This window comes from Convolutriloba macropyga, chromosome 13, assembly GCF_964194025.1.
Source record: "Convolutriloba macropyga chromosome 13, txConMacr16.3, whole genome shotgun sequence".
Taxonomy (NCBI): Eukaryota; Metazoa; Xenacoelomorpha; order Acoela; family Convolutidae; genus Convolutriloba; species Convolutriloba macropyga.
Window position 1 is genome coordinate 30,691,479 of NC_134480.1, and position 13,087 is coordinate 30,704,565.

General features: G+C 35.8%; 1 protein-coding gene across 3 annotated transcripts in view; it reads right to left on the reverse strand.

The window, feature by feature from the left end:
* Positions 1-397: 397 nt before the first annotated feature.
* The window catches only part of LOC142352038 (uncharacterized), a 49,641-nt gene continuing 36,951 nt past the window's right edge, over positions 398-13,087 (reverse strand). For 2 of the 3 annotated variants that reach the window (XM_075404379.1, XM_075404381.1), the window contains 5 exons: positions 7,203-7,847; positions 6,546-6,893; positions 1,810-2,240; positions 1,443-1,718; positions 398-996 (listed from right to left, as the gene is read on the reverse strand). In XM_075404379.1, coding sequence (XP_075260494.1) covers positions 415-996; positions 1,443-1,718; positions 1,810-2,240; positions 6,546-6,893; positions 7,203-7,847 — 2,282 coding nt within the window. In that variant the 3' untranslated portion in view covers positions 398-414. The remainder of the gene's footprint in view (positions 997-1,442; positions 1,719-1,809; positions 2,241-6,545; positions 6,894-7,202; positions 7,848-13,087) is intronic. The other variant, XM_075404380.1, reaches the window with a different exon arrangement.

Genomic DNA, 13,087 nt, shown 5'->3' on the forward strand with positions numbered 1-13,087 from the left:
ATTGCTATACTTTACAAACTAAGCTATTGTTAAAGTCCAATGTTCGAAAACAGAATTCAACAATCAAAAACGGAGGTAAAAACTCAAATAGAAAGAAGTCAAAATTCAAGTCATGAACAAACTTGCTTTCTGCTAAAAAAAAAAACCTGTAGAATCTCATTACTCCTCTTCGAGTCGTAAAAAAACCGAGAGAAAACCAATACTCCTCTTCGAGTCGTAAAAAAACCAAGAGCACCGCAATATAGCTATGCTCAGCTTACAGCTTCGCAACTATAAAAACAGATTCAAAAACTTAGGAAATTCTTTGAATTGTAAAAAAAATTAGGAGCGCAATAATAGCCGCCTGGAATTGCTGACGCGGCTATTAATAACATTCATTTAATTATCCAAAAACACTTCCAAACATTTAGTTTCTCAGAAACCTTGCCTTACCTCTTGTTCTCGGAATAAGTCGATATATTTGGCAAGTCCGCTGCTGCTCAGAACCCCAGCTACCGTCTCACCAGTCCCTGAACACCCAACTCTGTTCACGCTTCCGCTCATTGCAGAAAACCCTGGTTGGCTTTCGCTAACCCCATTGCCACGTTGCATATAACTCATGGAAGGAAACGCATTAGGCGGACGTTTGAACAATTTCGACAGTCCGTCAACTTGATTGGACGTTGCAAAAGTGTAAGGCTGTGGTCGAGGTCCTCCCGAAACTGGGGTCGTTTGATCTGGAGTTGTTCTGAATTCCTGGTTGGCACTGGGCGTTATGGCCATCTGGCTAGTAAAACTAGTCGGCCGAGTGGTTGCCATGGAGACACTGGAAAGGGGTTGTTGGCTTTGCTGTGGAATGGAGAACAGATTAGACTTTGGCGAGCTGGTTGACATAGGTTGATTAGGAGCGGCTGAGGATGCCAAGACTGGTTTATCACCCGGAGCACCATGCTTGCTGCCTTTCTGGCTGGGGTCCGAGGGGTGTATCACGTCGTCTTTCCATTGACTTTCGCTTCCCTGAATAACAATGTCTTAGTTTTTCACCCAGAACCTCAAATTCCCCAGGTATTTATTGCCGAGTCTATCACTGATGACTCTTAAACACCGAGGAAACATTTCACTTTCATAAAATTTTTTATAGGCCTGTATGAACAAATTAAGAAATCTTCCGGCATTAAATATGGGTTGCATATAAGCTGGCTCTAGCTATCGCAACTGATCTATATCATTTTAACACGTATCAAAGGCAATTCCATTGATTGCCAAATTTTATCATGTCAAATTTCCATCGTCAGATCTGATAAGTTATCACTCGATAAAAATTATACTGAGATTTATGCAAGCAGGAGGAGGAATTATACTAAGAAAATGTATATAATAAGTCTTTTAGCGAAGAAACTTTGTTAGAAATTTGTCAGATCGCACACAATAAATTCTCTGAATGACTGGTGTATGAAACTCACAGCTGGAGAAAGAAGAGGTGCCGCTATTCGTTCGTCGTCTTCGAAAACACTGTCATGCCTCAAAGCACCCCCGTTACTCCTCTGCTTCTGGCCCACCACCCCTCCACTACCACCACTCCCATTCACACCGAGTTGTCTGAGAGAAGCCAAGGGCATGGATCGAGAGAAGCCCAGGCCAGCCCAGCCCAGGGTCGGAATTCTAAGCTCTGGTTTAGATCCCACGTCTTGCTCAATTGCATGCTGTGCCAGGATTCGTTTTCTGTCTTGTTCTAACAGCTGAAACGGACAAAAGCAATCATAAACCAATGCAGACCATCATGGGAGGCGGGGACAGTTCCATTTAATTTTTTTGATAAAAAATACTAACAAGTTTGTTGAAGAATGCGGAATCGGCCAGCACTTGACTGGCATTTGAGGGCTCTTTGATACTCTCATTGAGGACAGCAGTTGCTGTCGACACCGAAGATCCAGCAGCTGCTGCTTTTCCAGGAGTCAAGGTCTGCTGACTGGAATAACTTGACACACTGGAAGTACGCATAGTCGAATCGTCAAGTGGTGGTTGTAGTTCGTTCAGGTTAGCCACTGTGAGTAGATTAGAAGAATCCTTTCCCAGAGATCCAATTATGGCATCATTTTGGTCTGTTTTATTGGTTAGATGTTGGGCGTTGCTTACTGCACGCATCATCATGTCTGCTAAAGATTGGTTCATCGCCTCCATTGAGGAAGCGGTGGGACCAGAATTAGTAGTCGTGTTTGGATTAGTGTTGTTGTTGAATGACGCGTTGAAGCTGCCTTGGTCTGAAAATAAAATCGAATATAAAGAAAACATTGATCACCTTAAATATCGCCAGATAACAACACCCGATTGCTTTAGTTGAATTCAATTTGCTCAGGAAACAATCATAGAATAGACAGAGAGATATAGAATTGGAGTAGTTTGTTGAAAAAAGTATTGAAAGTAGTTTGTTGATTAACGAGGGCTCGGTAATATGGTTTTGCCTATAATGTTCCTACCCTTCCTGCCCTTGGTGGAGTGAGGTTAAATTTAATCGAACTTCATGAAAAACATTTTCCGTTCGATTATTCAATTTCAAACTTAATTAAATATACGTGAAAAATCTTGCAGCTTAGATCACATGGACAAAGAGAACAATTTTCTCAAATGGTTCAAGTGCTGAGAAGTCGTTTTAAAAAATCGGTAGATCTTTCTCCAAAAATTAGGAACCATTGACTAAAACGATCAAGTTCATTGTAATTCTGATTACAGTACCAATTTTCTTTTCAAACGCCAATAATCTCTGTTTCCTTCATTTATCTGCATAAAAGTTCGACGAATATTAATTTAACAAAAACTGAAGAAATGAACATTTTTTATAAAACTATTTTAGCATCAACTTACGAATATACATTCCTTCCCTCACAATTAAGAATTCAACCAAAAAGGAAAAGCATCAAAAGTTTTCCTTGAATGTCCCGTAGCCTGATGAATTTTATGATAATCAAATATATTTAAAACAATTAATCGCTGCATAACTTTCCAAAACAAAAACAAAAACTAAAAAAAACAAATTCAATCAATTTACTTTGCAAAGCTATAAAACAATAACTCCGATTCCATAGGAAAGGTTTTAAGAACCGAATAAAAGTAGTTCGAAACTCTTACTTTAATTTTTGCATGAAAACTAATTTATGATTTTCGCTGAACCTGTTTTGCAGTTTTCTGGAAACATTAATACCAATAGTTGGTAAGTTGAAGAAGTTTTTTTATTTTTTGAGTTAGGTGGCAGATTAAAAACGGTGGAAAATGACCAACCATCAAATTTTCAGCAAACCTTTTGTTTTCGAAAAAATGAGTTTCAATCGTTTGAATCCCAACGTTATAATTTTCTAACTTTCTAACGAAAAATCAGAACGGTAGCATTTAAACGATTGAAACTCAACCAATTAATTGCTCTATGTTTAAATGCTCTCAAAAAAGTTTTTAGCCCTTTTATTTATGCTCTTTACATTTTTGCTTGACCGATTTTTTGTCTGACTCTTTTAACTTTTGGTCGTAAAAATTGGGAAAAATCTAGCTCTACCAGTCTCAAAGTGTACAATTCACCGAAGCTGCTGAGAATACATGGAATCCATGTTTTCGGCAGTTTGGACTCTCGATTGATTATTTGAGCAACTAATCTAGGCTGCAAGGGCTTTCACATATAATTAATGGCATTAGAAATTGATCAATGGAATGGCAAAATACGAGCACCCCAATGAATTTCAATAGCTTTGCTAAGAGTTCGCTTTAATTTTCTCTAATTATAAAGGAAAAATTTAGATTTTTTTAAAAGCCTCACATCTTCAACAAAAATGAAATTCGAGAAAATCTTACAGGTTCAAAAAAACCTGTACGTGAATATTCAACTGAAAGTCCTAATACGTTCGAGGGCTTTCAATGATACTACTCGCCTTTCTCCGATGACTATATGCGGGGTTCAAATTGACAGAAACATAGCCGGCAGATTGCCCGAATAGCTGCGAAAGAATAGACCTGCGTGCCATATAATAGAGATAGAAACAGATACAGATCTAAATTGAAAAAAAAAAATCGACGCCCCTCAAAAAACTAGGCTAAAAAAACATGCAGCGATAAAATAATAAAAAGCTTGTTAAAATTCATTCCGCAGAAACCTCTTATTAGGGACCTTTACTGCACATATGAGTTCCTTTGACCTTAAACAAAATCAAATTAAACTTAAGTTTTAAAGTGCAAAAGTCATTTTATTGAGTGAGGTAAGTCATGTATGATCAAAATCTAATCACGCAAATAACCTAAAAACTTTCGCTAAAGCGAGTGAGAAATGACGTCACGCGCGCAAATGCCGTTAGTGAGAGGAAGAAGTCATTCAGAAAATTTGACTTTTTCAGCTTTGCTGTGTGAACAAATGTAAAACGAAAAAAGAGCGTCAGACGACGAAACAAAAAACATAGCCGGAAGAATTCCGGAAGCGACTCGAAGCACCAAAACTTCACGAAAAGCTGAAGCCATTACCTTTTGTATTAAACCATTAACTCATTACCTCCCCGAGTCTGATCTAAAAACCGGTGAAATTTAAACCACTGTCAACAAGAGAAAGAAAATGCAGCAAAATTTTATTATTGAAAACGTTTGGTAACGTTAAAAAAGTCTGAAATTTTTAGGATGGTCAAAAAACTGATAGCCTGACAAAGCTGACAGGGCCATCAATTGCCCTCAGATAACTAATGATTCTAATCTCAAAAAGATGGCGAAAGCAAACGGCAGATAAAAACTTTTCAAAAAAGACAGGAAAGTCAAAATTATTCAAAAAAGAGTGCTCAAACTTAAGAATCAGAGAACCACTACAATTAGATTTCTAATCACGGCAACTAGGACAAAAATAATACATGATTCTTCCTTGTTGTATATATGCTAGACAACATGATTTCATACTAATTCAAAAATTAAATTAATCATAGAAAAACAAAAGCAACAGAATAATATTCAAAAGCAAAAAATCGTCTCAAAACAATACCAAGCCCGGAAGAAAATTGCAATGAATAGTAATAAGTAGAAATGTTGGAAAAGACTTTCTAGCAAAGTCCCAGTACTGCCTTATTTTGAATTAAATCAATTGCAAACCGAAGAAACCAAGATCTAAGAAAAAGCTGAATTCACTCAATTTTTTAACAACTGAAAAATCAATATAACGAATATAAAAGTAGGTGCCAGGACAAAACTAGAATGATTCAAACGAAAATGTGAAGAATATGGACACAATGTTAGGAACACCGTAACAAAAAGACCAATTCTTGATTTTTGAAAGTTAAAAATCAAATTTAAAAAAATCAACAAAAACGAGTACATTTCATTGATCAGCATTCGAGACATAGAAAAGACAAAAAGTCAATTGAGACAAAAATCCAACTTGCTGAACAGAATGAAACAAGAAAAAGCAGAATTCAGACATACGAAACAATGAAACATTTTGCAAAAGTGGTCAAAAAATACTTAAGACTGCATTTATGAAAAAAAATTATCTGTTTTTTCAAAAACATAACACCAAAAAACGATTGAATTCTTATTGAAACGAAACTAAAGTCCATCATGTTCTCCAAAATACTATTTCTAGTAATTAAAAGCAAAATACAAACAAAAAAACTGAAAAAAATTGGCAAAAAACTACGAAAATCGGATTAGCAAATGTACAATTTTATGAAAGAAAATTACATCGAGGTAGAAGGAGGCGTTGAGTATATGAATTATCAGAGGGAAGTTGCCATATTAACTGATTTTTGACAAAAAACAGCTAAAAAAATCCAAAAATGAGGAAATTAATAGAAAAAAAGCCAAAAATTAACTAAAAATCAAGAAATATGTGCCAATTTCGCATTTGAAACGCAATTTCAGGCTACACAAAATACTGTGCTATCAATTTCCGGGGTTTACAATTCAACATAGCATCGATTAAAAATTATTTCTACAAAAAACCAAATTACAAGCAAAAAAACTAGGCCACTTAGACGAAAAAACGGCTAAAAACGGTTATCTATATGTGCCATTCAGTCAAAAACTACTTTTCAATGTCAAAAAGTCATTCACTAAACGCAGCGCATGATCAAAAAACTTCTCTCGCTTAGCGAAAATCTGTTCACTAAGACAGCTTTTCTCACTTTCGCTTTTAGGTCAAAATGCCGCGTGAACAAATCTACTTCCTGTAAAAAAAAAAAAACCGAGAGAAAACCAATACTCCTCTTCGAGTCGTAAAAAAACCAAGAGCACCGCAATATAGCTACGCTCAGCTTACAGCTTCGCAGCTATAAAAAACAACCAGAATAGCATAGAGTTCACCCCCCCCCCCCCCCCCCACCCCATTACTTACGGGTAAAATTTTGGTAAAACTGATAGTTAAGCCATATGCTTCTTCTTATTGGGAATGTGAAATGATTAGTTCTAATACGAATCAATAAACTTTCTAATACGAATCAACCCTGTAAACTTTCATAAAACTAATTCAAGTTGAGGGTAGTTATGTATCTACATTCGGCTAATAGAGCTACTAATGGGCAGAACATTAGTTACCATCTTGAGGCTAAAATTACCTGCAATATTGTGCTGATTTGCGCCACTAGAAGCAGAAAGCAACTTGGCTACACAGTCTGCGTAAGTGTTGAACTTTTTCACACCACTCCCACCATTAACGTTAGTTGCACTCGAAGCCAAATTGCTGTTAGTATCAGAAGCATTCGGACCTTTTCGCCCGTTTGATATGTCGGTTAAAGCACAATCAGAGACAGCACTGCCGCTATTTACACGCTCGGTGACATTAGTAGGGTTTTCCAATTGCGGACTAATAGCAGAAGTAGATGGTGCAATAGAATTGGAATTGTTGTTTGGATCACACTCTAGTTTAGTTGGCACTTTGTCAGGCGAGGTTGAGGAAGCATTATCTAAGCATATGATTAGTTGAAAAGCAGTCCACTATGCTCACCAGTATCTCATAACACTTCAAATAAACATGAGACAAATTTCAAAAGATAGGTAACGCAGTTTTGTCTCATCGCCACCTTTCCAAAAATTATGCAATCAGTATTAGCTGCAGAAAGACGGCTTTCGAGGCCACCTTATATGTAGCGCCCTTTGGACTTCAGATAATGCGTGTTAGTTTTGAGAACTCATTTGGTTAATACTCTACTATTGCCAATTTTCAAAAGAGTTAAAATGGGTCAAAATTGGACGGGAGCTTAAAAACTACCAACCTGAAGACACTGAGCATCGTTCGTCACCCGAATGTTCAATGGGAACCTTCAGACTGTGCATGTTGTCACCAGAGTTATGCCTTCTGGCTAAGCCGGCCACGTTCGCACCTCCGGATGCAATCTGGTGCGCATCCAGAATACCCATCACACCTCTCGTTTCAGGAGGCGAATCAGAGAGGTTGGAATCAAAGGACGACATCGGCTGAGGGATCTGGGCATTGAAGGGAAGGTTATGACTGTTGATTCCGTCCAGAGATCCCGAGGACATCCAGTGACCACTCGCAACTCCGGATGTTCTCCCCGGTCCCAAGTTGCTAGCACTGCCAGAAGGAACCGGAATAAAGGGGGATCCAGAGGCTATTTCAGGGCCACTTCCAATCTGTGGATGCGGAGACACGCTTTGACTATTGTTGTCCGGAAGACTGGAACTGGAACCGTACAACCCACATGCATTGATCTGATGAAGCAGAAGAATCTGTTCGTTGGTCAGAGGAGGAGATGTTTGTGACGTCAGAGAAGGAGGTATGTTCAACTGGGAAGGCTGCTGCTGATTTAAAGTGCCAGCTGCCGTGCTGTGAAGCAACTGATCAAAAGCGGATTGTTGTTGAGATTGCAGCATTGAGTTCAGCATGATTTGTTGGTATACTGAAATAAACTCAAAGTTGAACTCCATTAACTCCAAAACTTGAATCTAAACCGATTTTCTAAGTGTACACTAAAGTAAAAATGAAAAATGGATCAACCTTGAATTTGATAAACATAGCCAGCAGATTGCCGGAAAAAAGTCGCGATAGACGCTTGTGACCTTCCATGAATTGAAACAACTAAAGAAATACGATAGACAGATTGACCATCACTTCTTTAATAGACCACTAAAATTTTTGGTTAGATTCGGACTGTAATTTTTAACACATACGCGCTATAAAGAAAAAACCCTCATGAAGCTTTTTCAAAATTATTATACTCGAGACTCTACTACTCAAGAATTAGGACATACACGTTTGGCACTACTTAGATGCACACTATTGAACTTTAACTAGTAAACGTTCATAAAATTTAAAGCTCATTAGGTGAGTTAAGAAGTCATTTTTTGAAGGAGGTAAGTCACGCAATTTACCTAAAAGCAGAACAAACAACGTCAAGCACACAAAATTTAACTACAAAGCAGTACAAATCACTGAAATCGGAAAAGTCGATTCCAAGAATTCAGGTAGCAAGAATCCTCGATGGAGACTACGAATTAAAAAACATAAGATAAAACCTGACGTACAATTCAAAAAATTTGAACAAACAAAATTTAGACCTAGGACGGACTATGAGTGAAATGGGAAAACCATTTCTAAAACAGATGGAAAAATTTTAAAAAAAATGCAAATCAACGTCATAATGCCACAAGTGAACAAAAAACCACTAGCGAGAAAAAAAAATTGGTTCAAACAAAAAATAGGCCAATAATGAACTATGAAAGGATTGGGAAAACTATTTAGAAAAAAATCCTATCCAAAAATTGAAAAAACAGTAAAAAAAAAGTGAAATTGCGGCATGAGAACAAAAAACCAGAAGCGAGAAGGCGAATTTTTGTTCAAACACCAATTTCTCAATCTACTTTAAAATTAGAGCAAAAATATTCACGCCGCAAAACCACTCGCGTTTTTGCTCCACTTCCTTTTTCGGCGTGACCAAAATCACCACTCCAATTAGACTTCAAAAATCATGGTGTGAACAGATCATAAAAAAAACAGCACCCCAATACAATTCAAATTCTTTTTATTGTAAACATAGCAGGCATATTGCCAGAAAAAAGCCGCTATAGCTTTGTAGATCTGCAGTCTCAAAAAAACAGTAAAAAAGACAGACCGAAAAAAGTCTTTTCGTTGAAGGCTGATATGTTATATTTCGATTAAAAATCTGTACAAGTTTTTGCTGCCTCTATTAGCTGCTCTCAAATAACCTTCGTTAAGAGTGACACACACCTATTGGACATTATCTCTTTAAATTAAAGTAAATAAAAGTCAATTTCAAAGAGAGGAAGTCATTTTTGAGAGTGAGGTAAGTCAAGTGTGACCAAAAATTTAATCACGCGAGTGAACAAAAAAATTCGCTTAACTAAGAGCGAAAGGTGACGTCACGCACGGACTTCAGTTGAAATTGCATGAACGAGTGAACAAAAAGCAAATTTGAAGTGGTTGTGACATCATATGGTGGTAACAAAAATCGCGACGCCGAAATAAAAAAACAAAACGGGAAAAGTCCTGACGTACAATTCAAAAAAATTTCATCGAATAAACAAAAAAAGCAGACCTAGAACGGACTATTAGTGAATTGCGAAAACCATTTCTAAAAAAGATCAAAAATATTTTATAAAAAAAACAAAAAAATCAATGTCAAAATGCCGCATTTGGACAAAAAACACTAGCGAGATATAAAAATTTAGTTGGAACAAAAAACTAGGACTAGAATGAACTACGAATGGATTGGGAAAAACATTTTTAAAAAATCTGATCCAAAAAATTAAAAAACAGAAAAAATCAAAGTGAAATAGCCGCATGTGAACAAAAAACCAGTAGCGAGAAAGCGAAATTTGGTTTCGGCGTGAAGTTTCGGCGTGACCGAAATCACTACTCCAATTTGACAACAAAAATCATTAAAATGTGAGAACAGATCTTAAAAAACATAGCCAGCAAATTGCCGGAAAATAGCCGCGACAGACGCTTGGAGCCTTCCATGAATTGAAACAACTAAAGAGATTAGATAGACAGATCGACCACAAGTCCTTTAATAGACCACTAGATTTTTTGGGTTAGCTTTGGACTGTCATTTTTATGCGACACATAAGCTCTAAAAGGAGAAAACCCTTATAGGGCTTTTCAAAATTTGAATCTTTTCCGTTTGTGTCCCATCAGCTTAGTGGGCGCATATTAATTGCACCCTTCAGATGGACGTGCAATATTTTTTACATAATGACGTAGTATGTAATGGCACGTGCTCTGTAACAGGGGGCGCATAGCGTACTGGAGGTACAAACGGAGAAGATCCCAAAATTATTATTCGAAATCAAAAACTCAAGACTCTAATGATCAAGAATTAGGGCAGATATGTTTGGCACTAGTTAGATGCACACTATTGACCTTTAACAAGTAAATGTTAATAGAATTTGAAGTTCCATGGGTGAGTTCAGAAGTCAATTTTTTGAGTGAGGTAAGGCATCAAAAAAGTCAATACCAAGAAGTCAACTGAGGCAAGAAAAGCTGAATAAAAGACAAATGTTTTGAAAAAACTTGAAAAAAATTGCAAATTTTATTAAAACATTTTTAAAATGCGAATCGCTAAATTGTTGTAACTAATCCATTGGAACTAACAAATCCATTGAAACTATGAACCATGCAGTAACTTTTCACCAGACCTTGGTATAGAATTTCTAGCATTTGAGAATTGACAAATATCAAAAATTGACAAAAAAATTAAAAAAACCTTGAAAAAAATTGCAGATTTTATAAAACAATGATTAAATTCGAGACATTAAAATGTTGAAAAGCAATCCATGGTTATTAGAAACTAAGCAGTGCCCTATTATCAAACCTTAAAGGAAATTACCTGGTCCCTGAAGCTGGAAAAACTCAAAAAATGACAAAAAATTTTAAAGAAACTTGAGAAAAATTGCAAAAATTACTATCCTTTTGCGTGTTTGTGTTTGTAGTACCAAAACATATAGCTCATTAAATTGTCATAACAAGTAAATTTGTCTCACAAAATGCCTTCATCAACTTTTAAAAACTTCAACCTCAGACTAATCAAACAAAAAACTGAAAAAATCACAAAAAAAACATGAAAAATTGCACCATTTTGAGCCCAAAAACTCCTAAAAATGAACTTGTAACCTTAAATTGAGGCCATTCCAGCAGCTGCTCTATTCTAAGCACTTGAAGGATTGCTAACGTTCACTTTGGGCCTCTAATGAAACTTAATGCCCGCTGGGCTTTACCTGTTTATCCCGTTTTGAAAGATCAAAGTCATTGAAAAATGTGTGAACACATCTTAAAACACAGCGCCCCAATACAATTCAAATTCTTTGAATTGTAAAAAACCACGTTGTCCCCAATGATAGCCGCTATCGCTTCGCGGCTATCAATAAACATGAATAAACGCTCTATAAGGAAAAAAACCCTAATAGAGCTTTTTCAAAATTAATATTCGAAAACAAAAACTCAAGACTCTAATACTCAAGAATTAGGGCATATACGTTTTGCATTACTTAGATGCACACAATTGATCTTTAACTAGTAAATGTTCATAGAATTTGAAGTTCCATGGGTGAGTTCAGAAGTCAATTTTTTTGAGTGAGGTAAGGCATCGAAAAAGTCAATTCCAAGAAGTCAACTGAGGCAAGAAAAGCTGAATAAAAGACAAATGTTTTGAAAAAACTTGAAAAAAATTGCAAATTTTATGAAAACATTTTTAAAATGCGAAAGGCTAAATTGTTGTAACTAATCCATTGGAACTAACAAATCCATTGAAACTATGAACCATGCAGTAACTTTTCACCAGACCTTGGTTTAGAATTTCTAGCATTTGAGAATTGACAAATATCAAAAATTGACAAAAAAATTAAAAAAACCTTGAAAAAAATTGCAGATTTTATAAAAACAATGATTAAATTCGAGACATTAAAATGTTGAAAAGCAATCCATGGTTATTAGAAACTAAGCAGTGCCCTATTATCAAACCTTAAAGGAAATTACCTGGTCCCTGAAGCTGGAAAAACTCAAAAAATGACAAAAAATTTTAAAGAAACTTGAGAAAAATTGCAAAAATTACTATCCTTTTGCGTGTTTGTGTTTGTAGTACCAAAACATATAGCTCATTAAATTGTCATAACAAGTAAATTTGTCTCACAAAATGCCTTCATCAACTTTTAAAAACTTCAACCTCAGACTAATCAAACAAAAAACTGAAAAAATCACAAAAAAAAAACATGAAAAATTGCACCATTTTGAGCCCAAAAACTCCTAAAAATGAACTTGTAACCTTAAATTGAGGCCATTCCAGCAGCTGCTCTATTCTAAGCACTTGAAGGATTGCTAACGTTCACTTTGGGCCTCTAATGAAACTTAATGCCCGCTGGGCTTTACCTGTTTATCCCGTTTTGAAAGATCAAAGTCATTGAAAAATGTGTGAACACATCTTAAAACACAGCGCCCCAATACAATTCAAATTCTTTGAATTGTAAAAAACCACGTTGTCCCCAATGATAGCCGCTATCGCTTCGCGGCTATCAATAAACATGAATAAACGCTCTATAAGGAAAAAAACCCTAATAGAGCTTTTTCAAAATTAATATTCGAAAACAAAAACTCAAGACTCTAATACTCAAGAATTAGGGCATATACGTTTTGCATTACTTAGATGCACACAATTGATCTTTAACTAGTAAATGTTCATAGAATTTGAAGTTCCATGGGTGAGTTCAGAAGTCAATTTTTTTGAGTGAGGTAAGGCATCGAAAAAGTCAATTCCAAGAAGTCAACTGAGGCAAGAAAAGCTGAATAAAAGACAAATGTTTTGAAAAAACTTGAAAAAAATTGCAAATTTTATGAAAACATTTTTAAAATGCGAAAGGCTAAATTGTTGTAACTAATCCATTGGAACTAACAAATCCATTGAAACTATGAACCATGCAGTAACTTTTCACCAGACCTTGGTTTAGAATTTCTAGCATTTGAGAATTGACAAATATCAAAAATTGACAAAAAATTTAAAAAAACCTTGAAAAAAATTGCAGATTTTATAAGAACAATGATTAAATTCGAGACATTAAAATGTTGAAAAGCAATCCATGGTTATTAGAAACTATGCAGTGCCCTATTATCAAACCTTAAAGGAAATTA